Source organism: Molothrus ater, chromosome 8 (genome assembly GCF_012460135.2).
Source record: "Molothrus ater isolate BHLD 08-10-18 breed brown headed cowbird chromosome 8, BPBGC_Mater_1.1, whole genome shotgun sequence".
NCBI lineage: Eukaryota > Metazoa > Chordata > Aves > Passeriformes > Icteridae > Molothrus > Molothrus ater.
The window spans coordinates 24,120,409-24,137,628 of NC_050485.2; the positions used below are offsets into that span (position 1 = coordinate 24,120,409).

Sequence of the window (17,220 nt, forward strand, 5' to 3'; positions counted from 1 at the left end):
AGGGTCACTTACTTTGCAGCAAGTCCAGAAGTTCTTGGTACAAAATGGATGTAGTGGATACTGAGCTAGAAAATGACTCATAGCGACCTGAAGAGCCTGTGGGAATGAAAAGGTTTTACATTAGCCAGTATGAGACAGAAAGTGAGGGGAGGTCAGGAAGGAGCAAAGGACAGATAAATTAATTAACTGGTAGAATGGCCTTCTCATGCCCCCAACTATGAAACAGTTGCTATCTCACACATTCTGGTCATCTCCTGGTCATCACACATAGCTGTGTAGTCTGTGAATTTCTGGTTGAGATTTCAGGCTACTTCCAAAAGCTCTGGGGACTTCATCTACTTTAGGAGGTCCCCAAGCACACAAGACAACCCCCAAATACTTGAGAACACATATTCTAAATAAAGCCATCTCTGTTTGGGGTCTTTGGGGTGTCAAAGAGTCTAACAGCAAATGTTTAATATAAGACTTTTCAAGCAGCAGCAACTGCTAGTTAATCTAACCATGAAAAAATGACAAGGCTCAGAGGACACCTCAGCTGTGTAGAGTCCTGGGCCTAGACTGCTGAAGATGAATAACCTGGTTGGGGTGCTATTTAAAGATTTGTTTCTCCTCTGGTTCTCACCTCGTAGGTGCTGCACAAGCTCAGCTGAGGGCATGACTCAGTACAGAGTTTACCAACATGGTGCTTACTTGTCATATAGCTCATGACACGGGTAGCCAGCTCTGCATAATCCAAGGTCATCCCATCTGCAGTGGTGATGAGTCCAGGTGGGCCTGGAGGGCCTGGTGGGCCTTGGGCACCAGTGAAATAATGTCTGACATTGTCACCTATGTAGAAAGCCCAAGATATGACCACATCACTAAGAGGGAAGACTGACCATATGCACAATTACCAGACCCTCTTCCTCTGACAAAGAATAGGACAACAGAAGGACAGTTCTACAGAGGCCACAGTGGACAACAGCAGTTCACAGTATTCAGCAGAAATAGGCCCGGAGTAGCAGGGCTGTTGTTTCTAATAGAAGAAAGACAAGGCCCTAGGGAACAAAAGAGAAATAGGCATGAAACTGCTGACCCACAGCAAAAATCTCATTATACTCACTCTTCAGGTAGTCAGTGACATACTGCTGAATCTCTTGAGATGAACCTCCACTTGGGCCAGGAGGACCAGGTGGCCCAGGAGGTCCTGGGGGTCCCTGAATTTGTCTGGATCCACCTAGAGAAAGCATTGTAAGGAGAAGGAGTGTTTTTGGCACAGTTGCATTAGACCAAGTGATAATGAAATGTACTTGCATTAAGCCCTTCCCACAGGCCTGGAAAGACCTTTGGAAATTGAATATGGAGGGGCTCCCCCTGCATCTTTAAACACAGTCTGAGCATGGTGTATTTGGCAGTATAATGTCCTCAATTAATTCAGCATTTTTATAATTCAGCCTGTGCAGGGCTGAGTCCAGAGACATTGCTGGTTTTGTGCAGGCAGACTTGGTGGGTTTGTGCACTAGAGTGCAGTGCTGTGCAGAATACAGATGGAGATCATAGAGCTCAAGCTCATTAGTCTAACATCACTGCCCTCCTGCTCCCAATCCCAGTCAGCCTGGGAAGCACCAGTTCAAGGATCTGTCCCCACAGAAGCAAAACTCTGGCTTAAAGGATTCCCAATAAGTTGGAAAATTCTTAAATTTTCTGATTTAAGGCAAGCTGTACAAAAAAGGGGTTTTGAACAGAAATCCCATCAGCATAAGGTTGGCACCCACACTGGCAAAAGTCAAAGGAGCTTTTTCAAAGCCTCCACAGATATTAGCATTCCTTCTTAATATCAGAGCAATGATGGTCTGGCCTCTTACCTCGAGATGCTCCTGGGATGCCAGGTGCACCTGGGACACCTGCATCACCTGGAAAAGAGTGAGGGAGACACACACTTGTAATGGGTGTGACTGCATGTTGCATACTTGGTCAGTGAAACAGCTGAGCTTCATGTTGTTAGAGAAGCAACTACCCAGCCCTTGCAATGAGTGTCTTGAAACGCCAGCTTGTTGGGAAAGAGCATAAGGATGATGCTATGGCAGCTTTCCTGAGCCTTCTGTGACCTGGTCAAGTGCCTTGGGCTCACAGCAAATCTATTGCTCTGGTCCTGCTTTGCCTGAAAAGGCAGGGTGGAGCACAGCTCTAGCTCCCAAAGGACTGGGTTGTTCCATCCTTAAGTCTCAACCATGCTTGGATGTGTGAGGCCACCCCAAAAAAAAAAAGAAAGAAGATTTTTAACTTCACCTTTTGGTCCAGGTGGGCCAGGTGGGCCTGGGGGTCCCTGTATGGTGACTCTTTCACCTGCCAGTTGCAGAAAGAGAGTCAGATTGACAGGAATAAAGTATGTAGCCAAAAGCCTGGCTCCAGTAAAATTAAGTTAGAAAGAATAGAGCAGGATTTTGGCCTGATTTCAGCCCAGGGACAATGAATTCAAAGGAGGAAAGGGGACACAGACTAACCGTGGGAGGAGAATGCTGAAAGGCCAGGATCACCCGGTTCTCCTGCATGAGACACAGAAATGAAGGAGCACTCGTACACCCAGGCAAGCTACCCTGAAACCCACTGATATTTCCTTACCTGTGAATCCCCGTGGGCCTCGTTCACCTGTGAACAGGGAAGCACAGGAACAGGGTTAGGATTTGCTTTATTCTCATCAGCAGCATCCCAGCCCACACTGCAGCATATCATCTTGGCCTTCAATTTGTAGGGGAGAAATGGGTAAAGGGAGCACATTTTCCTGCCACCTGATAGTTGAGCTACACTTCACAGGCCACCCCCTTGAACTGAGTTAGTCCACAGTGCATTCTGCAAAAAGGCTGTCCCCTTCAATGGCAAAGTTGAAGTTCTGAATGTTCTTGATTATAATGGGCTTGCAAAATTGGGATCTGAATAGAGTGAGACTGCCTTGACACCAGTCCTGGAGGATAATAAATTTCTTTGACAACGACTGACTTGTTTTACAGCAGACAGGAGTCCTACTTAGTGACAACTGTACTAGCTTTCTTACGGACAGGGAAATACAGGAGTTTCTGCTCCTAACCCCTTTCTTCTTTTCAGTCTCAGGTGCTAAGATCCCTCTAGCACTTTGGTAAGGCAGCATGATATACCCACCTTGGTCTCCCTTCGGGCCTGGTGGTCCTGGTGGACCTGGTGGGCCTGTGAAGAATGCTTCTGCAATTCAAACAAAGATTTCTTCATGACATCCAACAGAACATTCCCAGGACCAGATGACAGAATGAGTGGCAAGAACTACCTGAGGTGGACATGGATGATCCTGGTCTCCCTGGTGGGCCTGGAGGTCCTGGCAATCCTTCTCCTAGATAAAAGGAACACAGAAAGGCTTCAGGAAGGATCAGCCTCAGCAGTGTAAGTAAATGAATGTAAGAGCTGCTACATCTCCAGCCACGGCCTTAGCTTGATTATTTCCCAGTGTAGGCCCTTATCACTGTTTCCTTCACATCCTTCCTAGATCTATCCCTGTAGTTACTTTTCACTATCATTTGCCACCACAGCAGAAAAGGACAGATAAACTCCTTTCTTTGTGGTACTGGGTGCCTATCCCATCACACACCTAAGCTGCTCCCTTCTCCTACTGAGCAGAGAACAAGGAATGGGGTTCTAGTCCTGTCACATGTCCTCCCACACCTTCTCTGTTCTGGCTGTGTTACAGGATGGGGCATGGGGATATGTTCCTCATGATAAGAACCTCCCCATGTGACCGCAGCTGAAAGTTAAGGTTGGACAAGTAAGAAGTAAATATGGAATTGAATGCAGTTACTTCCTTTGGCAGCTTGAAAACTTTGAGTGTCTTCCCAAAAGGTATGGCTTTTACTAATTAATACTCTGGCTAGAACCTGCTGCAAAAGCAAATGTTCTTTGTTGGGCAGCATCTTGCTGCAGTGAAATTGTGTTGGTAGAAACCCACTGACATTCTGCTTCCAGCCCTAGGCCTTGGGGAAAAACCTCCCACTTTCCAGCTGGGTTTCAGAGGAACAAGCTCTTACCTGGGGGACCACGAGGTCCAGGGGGTCCTTGCACAGATTCACCTGATGACAAATGAAACAGGGGTATTAGGGAACATTCACACAGCAAACTGCATGGCTCAGAAACATGCCATGTTGTGTCAGCATTCCTTGCTTAGGGGATGAGCTCCATATGTTACCCACCTGGTGGTCCAGGGGGACCTGGTGGTCCTGCTCGTCCTTGTACATCTCCCAGCACTGTGCAAAAGAAAAACGCAAACAAGGGAAATTGTTGCTATGGAGAGACTGCTGCTATGGAAACTGTCAATATATTGCTGTTAGAAGCTCTTACAATCAAAGCTGGACTAAGATGGGACCTGGGTGACCTAAGACCAAGATGAAGCAGAGGAGGGAGAGGAGAGATGTGCTTGGTTAGGACATGAAGCAAAATACAGCTCAGAGTAGGATACTAGAAACAGGGAGGAGAGTAACGGTTGTTGAGAGAAAGAGCAAAGGACCAAAGGCTAAAGAAGGAGGGAGAGAACTTCAAGGAGAGGAAAGATTCTTTATAAGAGAAGAGAAATTTTGGGAGGAGAACACAACACAGACATTATTTATCAAGCAGCTGCACTGTGTTATCTTGATTGTACTGTGTGAGGCACCCTCACCTCCAAGCTGAGGCACAAACTCAAAGTTCAGTGATGCTGTGATCCAGTACTGAAGCTGGTCTGAATCTACATGGCCCCATTCAGATGGTGATCAGGCAAGGATCATTTATAATTTTATCTCCTCTTCTACCTTGCTGCAAACTTGCAGAGGTCCCAGATCCTAGGAATAGCAACTCAAAGTGCATTACACATCTCTGAGTAATGCAAAACAGTGTTGCACAGAGCAAGTGCTTTTCTTGGGATGTTGCTAAACCATTCTGTTCAGCTCCACTTATTTTCATCCTAAAATTTTAAAATTTTTACAAAATGTTACATTTTTTTAAATCTTAAAATTTATTTGCTCTCGTGTGAATTCATCCTTTAATTTGAAGAGAGATTATTTCTGTTGCTTAGACTAAAGTGCCTTTTCACACTGGTTCTCATCTTACAGATAGCTCCATGCTCATATTGCACAGGGAACTGCCCTGTGTGAACTCAGTGGCTGGAAGCTCTCAGCTCTGTATCTCCCCTGTTAGTGGCTGCTCATCAGCCACCATTCCTCAGCTTCCCTCTCTGTGATGTGGGCCTGATGCCCTTTGCCTCTTTTTGAAAGGACTTTAGGATGCACAGATGAGGAGTAAAGAAAAGGTAGCTGGCATTGCAGACACACCACCACACACACATACTTGCCCCATGTCACATTGAGAAGAGAGAGTTAGGGGCATCTCCTGGTGGCTGTGAGCAGGCCTTGAAGCTCTGACACATCTCCAGGCAAAGGAGTGGAAAGGCAGGGCCACTTACTTTGAGATGCTAATGATGAGACTTCTGTTCTGATGGTTTCTATCACAGCTTCACCTGGGGATCCTTTCTCACCCCGTGGACCTTTTTCCAGGGGAAAAAAAAAAAGAAACAGAGAAAGGGAGTTATGTAACTGAGACAGGGTGACATTTTGTACCTACTCTGACAAGAGGTTCAGACTGTTCTTATGAGAACTGGGAGCATGAACTCAGTCCCCAGATCTGAGGGACATTGCATTCAAGTGTGGAAATTATGCCCAGTTTGCTCTAACAGGATCAGAGAAAACCAGCTAAGAAAGGTTCTTAGGGGTCAGCTCTCTTCAGGCCCTTTCTAAGAGATGTCTGCCCAACTGGCAGTGCTTTCACAGTGACATTAATCCCAATTTGGCTCTAGTTTGTTCTCCTGCCTTTCAAAATGGCAGGAGGTATCCAGCTGGACTATATCCCCTATCACAGAAAGGCAACAGCACTTGAGGAGTGACTTAGAAATACCAGCCTTCAGGAAAAATAGCATTAAAAAAAGACATTTGCAGCATCCACATTACACTGGCTCTTATCACCCTCTTACCACCCTTCTTCTTCCCCTGGGAAAACAAAAAATTATAAAAATTCTTTACTAGATTAATTAAGCCAAATAGTGCAACAAAATGAACTGAAAGGAAGAAATCTGTGAACAAAAGGGAGAGGGAATGAGCCAAGGGCTTAGAGAATTAGAAACAAAGAAAAACTAATGAATTCCTTTCTCTTAAGAAGCATAATCAAAGCTGAAGGAAAACGGTACCTTGCTGTCCAGGGAGACCAGCTGGTCCAACAGGACCTAGTTTCAAAGGAAAAAACCCAAATTTCATTAGATTTTACTGGCTGTATTTTACAATAGCAGAAAATAATCAATAGGACTTTTATAAGAACTGAGACTATGAAAAAATGTATTTTCTACACAAACAAATGGAATTGCTATGGGGTATGAATTAATCAATGCCCCATATATTACTTGAATTTCCATCCTGTGGCAATTAAAATGCTTGGTGCCTCTTGGACTGGGGAAATAACCAGAATGCCACTGACCACAAAAGAAATGGAATGCAAAAGGCCTAACCCTCCTCTCACATTCCATACTGCAAACTGAGACTGCCTCTGCCAAAATCAGCTCCAGGACTAGCTCCAGGCAGAAAGTGCCATGAGAATCAGGGCTCAGGAACTCTGCTGCCTGACACCAGCATGCTGGAGGGCAGTGTATGACTGGACAGAGGAGTCTGAGGCTGAAGTTCATGCACAGCCAGTGTTTGTGTGTGAGAAAGATTTACAGATGCTTGAGTGGGAATTCTGCTGCCTTGAGTGCAAAGCTGAGGCTGGAAAACAAGCACTACCTAATTTCAGCAACAGTGCTGGGAAAGGGATGAGACACAAGCCTGCCTTCCTGAGCAGTGAAAGAGCTTGATTCTAGTTCCTGGATTTGATCTATCACTACTTTGTACGCATCAGTACTCACCTGGAACACCTGGAGGACCAGTGGGGCCAGGGGGGCCTGGGGGCCCTGGTGGGCCTGGCAGAGTAATAGTTGATGAACCCTCTGAAAAAAAAACCACATAGATTAGCACACAGACACTAATATTCACACATCTTTACACTTATATTTACACAGTGAATGTGTAAAAATCTATGCTTAAGGAATACCACATTGATGGCACATACATTCTCCCAGCACAGGGAGCCCCAGTACAAGTCTGACATACAGTCAAGATGAATTGAGGAGGTACAAAAAAAACACAGAGAAAAACCTCCAAAATCAGAAGTGTGACCCCTCACAGCATTACATACCTGCACTTATGACTTTTCCTGGAGCTCCAGGTTCTCCTAGGAAAATAAAGATATAAAAGTTGAGCTTCTTTTTGGGGGAGCAGGTAAAAGCTATAATAAGCTCAATAACATTGTACTATTAAGCATGTAGTTTCTGTTCTTTCTGCCCTTGATCTCTTGTCTGAGAAGTCACAACACTAGAAGGTCAGGAGGGAAGCAAGAGAGCTGTGCTAATCCAGAGAAGCCCTCTGATCAGCTTTCCAAGCACTACCTCTGCCAGCACGGGCAATAGCTTGATTTATCTGAGGCAGGCACACAGCTTCCACTGCAGTCACCAGGCATCTTATGCTCAGGGCAGAACCGGGCTTCAGAGGTTTGCTCAGAGGAGAGCTGCCATGCCAAGTCCCTCAGCAGACGTCCCCACTGCCCTCCGTGTATGCTCAGGGAAGCTTTGCCTACCGCGCTTCTCAAACTTTCCTTTCCCAAAGCCACTAGATGCCACTGTTGATCCAGGGACTGGTCAGTGGAGCAGCTAATCCTTGCTAAAATGAAATCTTTAGAGAGAAAATGAGCATTAGGGAAGAAACAAAACTCACCTTTAGCCCCTGGTCGGCCGGGGTTGCCTGGAAGTCCTGATATGAGGTAGGCAAACAATTTAAAATAATTAGTGCAAATATTGTTTGCTGTATGCTTTTCAGGTACCCCAGCTGTTTCACTTGTGAGTTTACAGAAGGAGCTCCCTACTCAAGACCCCAGCTTTCAGCCTTTATAAGCAGGTCTCTGAGGACTTTATAAGCCAATGGAGGAACAGACTGAGCTGGTTCTGTCCTTGGGCTTCCCTGGTCCCACTGCTCCCTGGATGATGACACTGCTTCACAAATTTACCTGTAGCATCTTGTAGGTACTGCTACCTGTCCTAAGGCTCTTGGATGAATTCCCTGTTGAACTGTCCCCCCCAAACCACCTCTGCTTACAGATGTCACATCCTCTGTTTATATCTCTATTGCCACATCCTCTCCCTTCTGTTTCTGCTGCTGACTAGAAGGACTTTTCAGTGATGCATCGGGAACTGAAATGTTATGTTTTGGGGAAAGGCAAAATTTCAACACTCAAAAGCCTTGCATTGCTCAAAACTCACACATCTTGCACAAAGCCTGTCTCAAAAGCCAAAGGAGATGGGGAAGCCTTGGGATATCACTTGGGAACCCTGAGCACCACAGAGGGAAGATTAAAAGGGTTTTTGAACTCAAATTAAAGTGTGTCATTAATACATTCGAATATGAAAAAGCCTACCTGGTGGTCCTTGGGGTCCTGTAAGACCTGTCAGAAAAAGGCAAAAACTCTTAAGATGTCTAAAAAATTTCATATGGGAAAAGGACAGACAGGGAGAAAAAGATTCCATTTATGTGAAATTATAGCACAAAATTCTCAAAGTAGTGGAAACTGGCCTAGCAACTGGTATGTAAATCAGCTCACAGCAGCTGATGTTTGCACTGTGGGCAATTTTGGGATCATAAAGGGTCTAGAATCTCTATGTATTTTCCTTTCATCACCACCTTAAGAATACAGAGATCCTCTGCCAGACTTAAATTCAAATTAAGACTGGAAATTGACAAATACATCTGTGTTCCTGACTGAGCAAAAAGCATTTTTGTTCTCTCTATGCTTTTACCTGGCTCTCCAGCATCTCCAGTGGGTCCTGGAGGGCCTCTGGCACCTGGCATTCCCATAAGACCTGGTTCACCTAGGGATATAATCACCATTAAAGAGACAGAAGTCACTGACATACAATCTATCAATCCATTCAAGCTTGGCTGTCCTGCAGCACTTTCTACCTATTGTATTCTCACAGCCAAGTGGCCATCTCCACCATCAGTGTCTGGAGGGGAACATCAATGACAGAAGAGTTCTATAGAGAGGTAACTCTGTCACAAGTTTACAGCCTGCTCCATTATATGTCTCAGTTCCATGTTTACAGGTTGACTTTACAGTTCTTAGACAGAAGATCCCAGAACATGAATTTGCTGCCATCTTTCTCCCACCCTTTTTACAAATCAACTCCTACCAAATCAGAAAGTCCCTGCACTTCTGCTTCAAAGGAAGCCCTTACCTTTTTCACCTGGCTGTCCATCACGACCAGCTTGTCCTGTCCAAAGAAAGAGATTGTCAGGGACTTCTGAAACAGTACCACTGTTATCCTGCCTTCCTCCACAGTGGAGCACAGCCCCAGCCCTAAGAGTGGTTTTTCATCACATTGTATCTGGAAGAAACCTTGGTTGCCATCACTGAAGGTCCAGGAAGCATTCATTCAAAACTTAACCGTAGGACATTTTTTCTGAGTGTACAGACTAATCACAGCTGTCTAAAGGTAAGGTAAGACCTAGGATCACAACAAGCATGATTCCACTGCCATACTGTTTCCTTGTCTGTGCTCACAGAAACACAATCTGGGTGGCAATGATATTGCCTCCCATATAAATACAGCTGCTTTCTGGTACTCACCTGCAGGTCCTTTAGCCCCTGGCTCTCCTGGAGGTCCAGGTATTCCTCTTGAGCCTTGTTCACCTGTAGCAAAATAGTATGAAAATGAATCAAACAACTCTTGGACAATTCTGTCAGCAACATTTGCTGCTTTGCAACTGAAAACCAGCATTGACAGGATGTTCAGGCCTCATGATTCACAACTGTCTCTGGGCATTAGAAATGTTCAAGTGATGTGAATATTGGGCATGTGAGGGAGGATTTTCCTAAAGCTAAATACAAAAGATTGTTACCAAGATTACTGAAATCAAGAATGGGATCTATTTGTTTATAATTTTGGTGCAAAAATAAAACTCCTATAATCAGTAACATCCTTATAGTGTTTCAGAAAGCTAACTGGGATTGGCTGGGCTGTGCTTTTATTATGTTGACTTTTACTCCAGTATTTCAATCCACTGACCTGTCATTCCACGAGAACCCTTCTCACCCTGATCACCTGTGGTAGAAAAAAGGGACAAATTCTGTGAGATTGCTTCGTTGTGAAATGTTTCCATCAGAGAACATAAAGTCTGCTTTCTGACAAGAGCACAGAAGAAAAAGCCAAAGATGGATAAGATAAAACCCATGGACAGTATCCATATCTAAAGGAATCTAAAGAAAATTAACCACAAAAGAATACCATTGGTCAACGTACCTTTGGGTCCAGGGGGTCCACTGGCTCCTTTTTCACCTGAAAGAGATATGGATGATTAAACAATGGTAGTAACAAATCATGAGGGAAAGGCATTTAATGCATCAAGAAAAATCACAAGGGAAATACAGATTCCGTGTCACCAGACAAACTCAAACTGGAAATTCTTTTCCTTTAACACAGCTCCATCCACACAACTGTTTTCCCTCTCTTAGACTGCTATATTACCTCTGTGTCTCCTGCATTTCTCAATATTTGCTCGCAATCACTGACTAAGTCTTGGTTTGCCTCCCTTTTCTTCAGTCTTATGCTTTTCTTTGCTCATAGAATCAAAATGTGACATGGCCAGATCACATCTACTGCTCAGAACAGTGCTAGAAAAGCACCTCAGCTAATGCTGCTTTAATTGCCAAGAGGAAGAGAAAGTTACCTTTAGCACCTGGGAGTCCTGCTTCACCTCTAAATCCTTGTAGGCCAGGAGGACCTGCAGAAAAATGAGATAGGGGGTTTTCATTCACCCCACTCACCACTATGCATCACTGAAGCAGAAAAACTATGAGAAACTGTCACTCTGTTTTTGTTCTCCCCAGTCTCTAGATGCCACAGCAAAGTAAGACAGCACTCACCTGGAGGACCTTGTGGGCCCGGAGAACCCATCAGACCTGTAAGGAACATGGATTTTCTTTTAGTAACACCACAATTAGCAAATGATCAAATTGCTTTCAGTTTGCCCTACAGCATCTACAACCCAACAGGTGTTTAGTGGATTGGAAGCTCCCCAGCCACTAGAAGAATTTGCATTACTGGCATCCTCAAAACCAGGACAACAAATTTAGAAAACTTAGTCCTTGTGACATTGAGGAAATGTTTTCCACTGAAGTAAAGAGACCCAAGCCATCTATCTGAGCTGAGATGCTGGGATATGTGCTTCAGACCATTAGTTCACTTTTCTGGTTACTGCAGAGCAACACAAGTGAAATGGGACAGCTGGAGTGCCCATTTACTCCTAACCTCTCTGTTAGGTGTTCTCTCTCCATTTTCACATTTACCTTTTAGGCCAGTAGAACCTGGGGGTCCAGGTGGCCCTGGAGGACCTGGCTCACCAATAGCACCTGCAAAATAAGAGCATGAATAGACAAGGTAGAATAGAGCCATGGTTCCATTTTTCCATTATTCCATCTACTGTTATTCTTTCTCTGGTAAGTGTCATGAATAATCTGCTCATCAGTTCAAAACACCCAAATAGATATGCACTTTCCAAGAGAAGAATATGAGCTCTCTGGGCTTTAGCAAGACCAATTCCCCAGCTTTGATGATCTGGATAACAGGGAAGAAGATAACCTTGATAGTGAAGTGATTTTGGTTCTGTCAGACTCAGACTTGACTGTAACATCTGGGGAACCAAAGCAATCCTTGTTTACCCATTATAAGTCTGACAAAAAAAAAATCCCTAAGGACATATTAATCTGTGCTGGGAAATGTATAGATATGAAATCTGGATTTGAATAGTGAAATCAAATTTTATCACTGAGGTGTTCTATTAATCAGGACCAAACTCTTGCTTTTGTCCTTCTCTGTCTTATCCAACAACAAGACACTTGGTTCCTACCTCTGTCTCCTTTTTCTCCAAATCCAGGTGGTCCTGGTTCCCCTCGAGGCCCTGGCATCCCTTCTCTACCTCTTTGTCCCATGGGACCTTCCATGCCAGGCTCACCTACAGGAAACAAAAGCCTTGTAACACCAGGTGTCTGTGGGAGGGAGGCCTTGGGCAAAAGGATCTATGGCTTGCTCCAGTGGGAATGCAATGGTCACACCAGCCAGGTGTCTGTACTCCTGTGCCATGTGTCAGTCAGTTGTGAATGACTCACAGCACTGTCAGAGATGCTCACCCATGCTTCCCTTCTGGCCTTTTGGTCCTTCTGGTCCTGCATGCCCAATTGGACCAGGAATGCCTGGAAAGAAAACACAGTAAGTGTTCAGAGTTCTTGGCTATGTACCATAAAACAATAACATGCAACTTAGGGAAATCTCAAGCCTGGAGAGATTAATTCTATGGAGTAAAGAATATATTACTCATAAGGTGGGTACTTTATCTCTTTAGAAGAACACAATACATATAAAAGCACAGGAAAGCTGAACCAAGTATTAATGCAGCTGTAGGACTCTTTCAATGCTAGACTAGAATCTTCACAAATTCAGCATGTTCAACTAAGGGGAAGTCTGGCCAAGGCTTTGCTTGTAACCAAGTCTCTGAGCTGTGTCTGTAGCTCAGCACCAAGGTATTAATCAAGTGACTTAATCTATGCTAAATATTGACTCTTCAGAGAACCACCTTGAGCTAAGTTCAAGGAATTTTGCAAGAAAATGCTGAATTTGTTCTTGCCCACAGTAATGTAAATAAATGTCCTCCCTTAAAGAGGAACTGAACTATAGCCCACCTGGGACACCAGGAAGTCCTCGATCACCTGTAGACAGAAACAAAGAGACAGTCAGTGGGGAATAAGTTTTCTCTTTTTGTCACTTTGGCTAACCCTCACCCTCATAAAAAGAAGTTTATGTTCTTGGAATATTTACAAGTTCTAGTGTTTCAGCAATTGTCTCCCTTGTATTTATGTAAATAATTGGATCATTCACACCATGCAAAACCCTCTGGGCACTGAAGCACTCTGTGATTAAACCAGGTAGAGCCTGGCTTCAGGAATGACTTTCATCCAGGCAAAAGGAGCTTCTGAATTCAAAGTGAGATCTTCTGTTTTCTTTGACCGGAAAACAGGAGAAAAACCCCAACCTTCACAACAATATCTGACCTAACAGATAACTGGCATCAGCTTCTCCACATTCTGGACTAACAAAAAACCATTTTCTACCCAGGTCCTATGACAGGCTGCCAATCTATCTGAGAAAGCAGGTAACTCCAGACTCACCTTTGGGACCTTGTATTCCCATGTCACCTGAGAAAAGTGAAAAAAAAAAAAATTAATCAAGAGACATCCATGTCATTCATTTTGTCTTCTACAAAATTGTGCATTGCCAGAGCCAAGGAATTGGACAGGGGAAGAGAAGGACTATATGGCTGTACCTTTCTCACCACGTTCTCCTCTCTCCCCTCGGAAGTAGCCTGTAAGAGGAAGTGAAGGGGCTGTTAGAGTTCATTATACAGCAGAGTAGCTACTCTTTCAAGAACAAGGATACATCTATTTGGATTTCAGGCTACAGGCAGCACAGTATGGTTTCCTCAGTAAATTTGTTTTCACAAATACATGAAATTTCTAAAGATGGGAGAATGTTAGCTGCTCTGCTGTTCATCTCTTTCCATCATGAGCTAAACAGAAGTAAATCACCTTTCCCTTGCTAACAAAAGTGCATGAGAAATAAGGTATGGGATCATTTTTTGACTCTGCTCACCTCGTTCTATTTCCTTATTCAGTCTGCTCTTCACCATCAACCAGACTGACTCTTCATTTTCATATGGGAAGGTTGAGGAGAGTGCGTTACCATGAAGAAAATCTACTCTTGAAACATCCTTTTCTATTTTTGAATTCCCTTGGTTAATTGCCAGGAGGCCACCATTGATTTTTTCCAGGTCTTCCACACGAGATTTCAGCTTTCTCACTTCTTCAGCTGGAAGGTTAAAGGAAAATGCTAGGGAACATGCTGCCAGATATGCATGCTTGAAATATCTCATGCTATGACAGGAACATAGCAACCCTGAGTTTTGCAGAATTCTTTTTTTCTTTTTTTTCCCAGAAGGGATATCTGGAATTTAAATGACAGCTGTGGAATCTGTCAGTCTTGGAGCAGTAGACCTCAGATCTCAGGAGCTCTCCTATCCTATGCACCCCAAGACTATATAACTCCTCAACAAACACTGTATTCCTTATCCCTTCTTTCTGTCCATTTGTAGTATCTCAGTGGCAAGTCACCATCAAGCTGAATGTTTCCCTCAATTCTCTGACTTGGTATCTCTGGTGCTTGGGCTTGTTCCCAGCTTAAACCCTTTGTCATTCTATACCATTCAACATTTTTTTCCTCAGTTATTTCTTACCCAGAGCAATGAGTCCAAAAAGCAATCCAAGGAGAAACAACCAGGCTAGAAGCAAACCCAGGAGCCATTTCCACCAGCTACAGCAGGAGCCACAAGGACACCAGGATGGTGCTGATCCAATTGCACCTCCTGCATCACCACTTCGTATTTCTGGAAGAGGGAAGGAAGAATCTCCTGGTTAATGAAGAGTTTCTTTTCTTCAGAGTTAAGAATCTCTTACAATAAGAACATCAAGGCTTGATCCATTATACAGAGGGCTATGGAAAAAATCTTTATGCCACTCTGTGCACATGGTGAGTGCAATTCTGGTCCCTGTGGAAGATGGGAACAGTATTTCCAAAGGGAATTCAAACAGAAGACAAAAAACACTTGGTGCATTTTAAAATAACAGCTGGAAAACATGATCACATGGGGGTAAATTTTTTGTACAGATCTGAGCCATAAATGACAGCAATAGCCAGCATGGTCTGTCTGAGCCCTCCCTTCCCCAAAAATCTGTCCCAGTAGCAGGATGCAGCTGGACTGTCAGCTATCTGATTTTCTCTAGTCATGCAAAAATAACCCAACTGTCCACTTATCTACAATCAAATCACTGGTACCAATTTCTCTGGTAGCCTCCTGTACATTCCTTCCCTCTGATTCATTGCTCAGAGACCACTCATGTCCCTCAAGAACAATTGCTTTTTTGTGTATTGCGCTTTGGTGCTTCTTCCAATGAAAGTCTGAGTGGCATCACTTACCTGCATAAGTTTCCTTGTCCCGTTTTGGCATGGATTTCAGCCCTCCTGTTTTAACAACAGTAAAAGAGGTTTTATCGGTCTTTCTGTGCATGACAAAATTTAGAGCATGGGCTTGAAAGGGAAAGGTAGTAATGGAGGCAGAAGGAGAAAGTTGTGTTGCATTTCCACAAGAACAAATTCTTACCATTTGCATCTGATTTTAGGCCAGTATCTGTAGCATAAGAGGAGGAAAATCCCTGCTTCTCTTTCTTCAAGGTGTCTTCTCCAAAAGATCCTGAACAGGAACCAAATATAATTAGAAACATTACACGAGAAGTTAAACCAGGCCAATCTTCTTTCACTGGTAAAGGGGTATTTTTCTTGGGATGACACAATAGCTCTGCCTGTCTAAACCAGATCTAAGTTTTTTTTCTCTCAAAGCTCCTGAGCTTTGTGAAATATCCCAAGGCACACTCTGGAGGTTCAAATGCAAAAGCCAGACCCAGATTTCAGCTGGCATGGTTAAAAGCTGCCTGCCTGTCAGAGGTTCTTGTATGATGTACAAGTTAGGTGCAGTGCCCTGAACATTGAACTTCCCTTATGATCAATCTCCATTTCTCTGCCCTCAAAATAACCACGTCCTGAAAGAGGAATGTTACCTCCACTAAGCCCAGAGTTAGAAGCACTAAAGACTTTGCCAGTGTCCTTTGTCATGACCAAGAGCTCCATCTCCTTTGCAGGTGCCTTCTCCTTCTCCAGCAGCAGGAACTTGCAGTCTTTGCGCAGAATGTCGTCTCCCTGGGAGCTCACAACAGTTCCTCCTGCAATATTTGTAAAAGATTGTAGAGAGGAGATGAGTGTGGGCCATTGAGCCTGTAACTACAAGCCACATCACTTTTGTTCATAAAAACAGGTGGTCACATTGTGATTGGGGTTGCCAGTACAAAAAGAGCCCAGTAAGAGGCTGGCCACTAAAGGTAACAGGAGAGCTGTGCATGTCATTAGGTTTCTTTTGTGCATTTCACTAGCAGGGGAGGCCCTGCTGGCAGAACTGGGGAACATCTGAATTCAATCATATGTAGAAGTGATTTGCTGAATGAGCTCTTTGCTCCTCAAGCACACTTCCTGTGGAGTCAGAGAAACTCATTCCATTACTCTAGCAGAACCTGGAGTAAACATTTGTTAGAAATGTTATCATAACTTCTGTGGTCTTTACATCTATTTTTAAGCCTTGTCTTTGGGAGTCCTTGGATTACAAGGCAAACTTGGCTTTCTTTACATACAGACAAAAAAAAGAGTAATTTATAACTCTCAGAATTGCAGAAAAGATCTGTAAAGGATGAATCCTGAATGTTCAAGGACAATGGGCTTTCCTCATTAAAAAAACATATTCTGGTCATGTGTAAGTCAACTCCTTCATTTTTGAATGGTTGAAGCTGAAACTGGTACAACTGAAAAATTATTTTTAAGAGCAACATTGCAAATGTTTTGGCTTCAAATAAAGTAAAATTTCAAATGTGTCTTCTTCTATCCAGCTTCCTGCCTGCTGAGCAGAAATAGCTCAGAATTAAACAATCCAAATTATTGTAGAGAACTGAATCAGACCAGACCATTTGCTCATTCTTGGATTCTGACTGTTTCTTTTCAGAAAGGTACTGGTAGGAAACTTGGCTAGTGACAAGTTATGCACCTGAGTGTCACTCACTGAGTCTCTAACTCATTTTTATGATATGCTTGTACGAGGCCATGCCTAAACATCTGTGAATGACAGACTCACCTGCTGAGGCAGACCCACCAGTGCTTGCCATGGTGTTGCTCTGAGAAGTGTTCTTCATCCCGTATGCTGCAAAGAAGAAATTCAACAATTACAGAGATGAAGAATAACAAGGGATCTACACACACCAAAACATTTCAAAAATCTTTTCTCATTCAGTGTTCCTAGGACAGCTCAAACAACCAAGGGTTTCCCCAGCAAGCAAATTTCTAGTGCATCAGCACTGGGAGCTGTTCCTGCACATGCACAGCAGAGATGTTCCTCACTCTCCCTTCATACCACA

General features: G+C 43.8%; 1 protein-coding gene across 1 annotated transcript in view; it reads right to left on the bottom strand.

Moving 5' to 3' along the window:
- The window catches only part of COL17A1 (collagen type XVII alpha 1 chain), a 33,608-nt gene that overhangs the window by 6,751 nt on the left and 9,637 nt on the right, over nucleotides 1-17,220 (bottom strand). The window contains exons 12-47 of the mRNA XM_054515649.1: nucleotides 16,941-17,006; nucleotides 15,823-15,984; nucleotides 15,369-15,458; nucleotides 15,185-15,229; nucleotides 14,445-14,594; nucleotides 13,805-14,020; nucleotides 13,479-13,517; nucleotides 13,324-13,350; nucleotides 12,838-12,864; nucleotides 12,289-12,351; nucleotides 12,009-12,113; nucleotides 11,449-11,511; nucleotides 11,026-11,061; nucleotides 10,830-10,883; nucleotides 10,403-10,438; nucleotides 10,169-10,204; nucleotides 9,730-9,792; nucleotides 9,338-9,373; nucleotides 8,900-8,971; nucleotides 8,521-8,547; nucleotides 7,824-7,859; nucleotides 7,249-7,284; nucleotides 6,920-7,000; nucleotides 6,212-6,247; nucleotides 5,435-5,515; nucleotides 4,191-4,244; nucleotides 4,029-4,070; nucleotides 3,278-3,334; nucleotides 3,136-3,195; nucleotides 2,602-2,628; nucleotides 2,484-2,525; nucleotides 2,269-2,325; nucleotides 1,845-1,892; nucleotides 1,103-1,216; nucleotides 691-828; nucleotides 13-96 (exon numbers count right to left, since the gene is read on the bottom strand). Coding sequence (XP_054371624.1) covers nucleotides 13-96; nucleotides 691-828; nucleotides 1,103-1,216; nucleotides 1,845-1,892; nucleotides 2,269-2,325; nucleotides 2,484-2,525; nucleotides 2,602-2,628; nucleotides 3,136-3,195; nucleotides 3,278-3,334; nucleotides 4,029-4,070; nucleotides 4,191-4,244; nucleotides 5,435-5,515; nucleotides 6,212-6,247; nucleotides 6,920-7,000; nucleotides 7,249-7,284; nucleotides 7,824-7,859; nucleotides 8,521-8,547; nucleotides 8,900-8,971; nucleotides 9,338-9,373; nucleotides 9,730-9,792; nucleotides 10,169-10,204; nucleotides 10,403-10,438; nucleotides 10,830-10,883; nucleotides 11,026-11,061; nucleotides 11,449-11,511; nucleotides 12,009-12,113; nucleotides 12,289-12,351; nucleotides 12,838-12,864; nucleotides 13,324-13,350; nucleotides 13,479-13,517; nucleotides 13,805-14,020; nucleotides 14,445-14,594; nucleotides 15,185-15,229; nucleotides 15,369-15,458; nucleotides 15,823-15,984; nucleotides 16,941-17,006 — 2,406 coding nt within the window. The remainder of the gene's footprint in view (nucleotides 1-12; nucleotides 97-690; nucleotides 829-1,102; nucleotides 1,217-1,844; nucleotides 1,893-2,268; nucleotides 2,326-2,483; nucleotides 2,526-2,601; nucleotides 2,629-3,135; nucleotides 3,196-3,277; nucleotides 3,335-4,028; nucleotides 4,071-4,190; nucleotides 4,245-5,434; nucleotides 5,516-6,211; nucleotides 6,248-6,919; nucleotides 7,001-7,248; nucleotides 7,285-7,823; nucleotides 7,860-8,520; nucleotides 8,548-8,899; nucleotides 8,972-9,337; nucleotides 9,374-9,729; nucleotides 9,793-10,168; nucleotides 10,205-10,402; nucleotides 10,439-10,829; nucleotides 10,884-11,025; nucleotides 11,062-11,448; nucleotides 11,512-12,008; nucleotides 12,114-12,288; nucleotides 12,352-12,837; nucleotides 12,865-13,323; nucleotides 13,351-13,478; nucleotides 13,518-13,804; nucleotides 14,021-14,444; nucleotides 14,595-15,184; nucleotides 15,230-15,368; nucleotides 15,459-15,822; nucleotides 15,985-16,940; nucleotides 17,007-17,220) is intronic.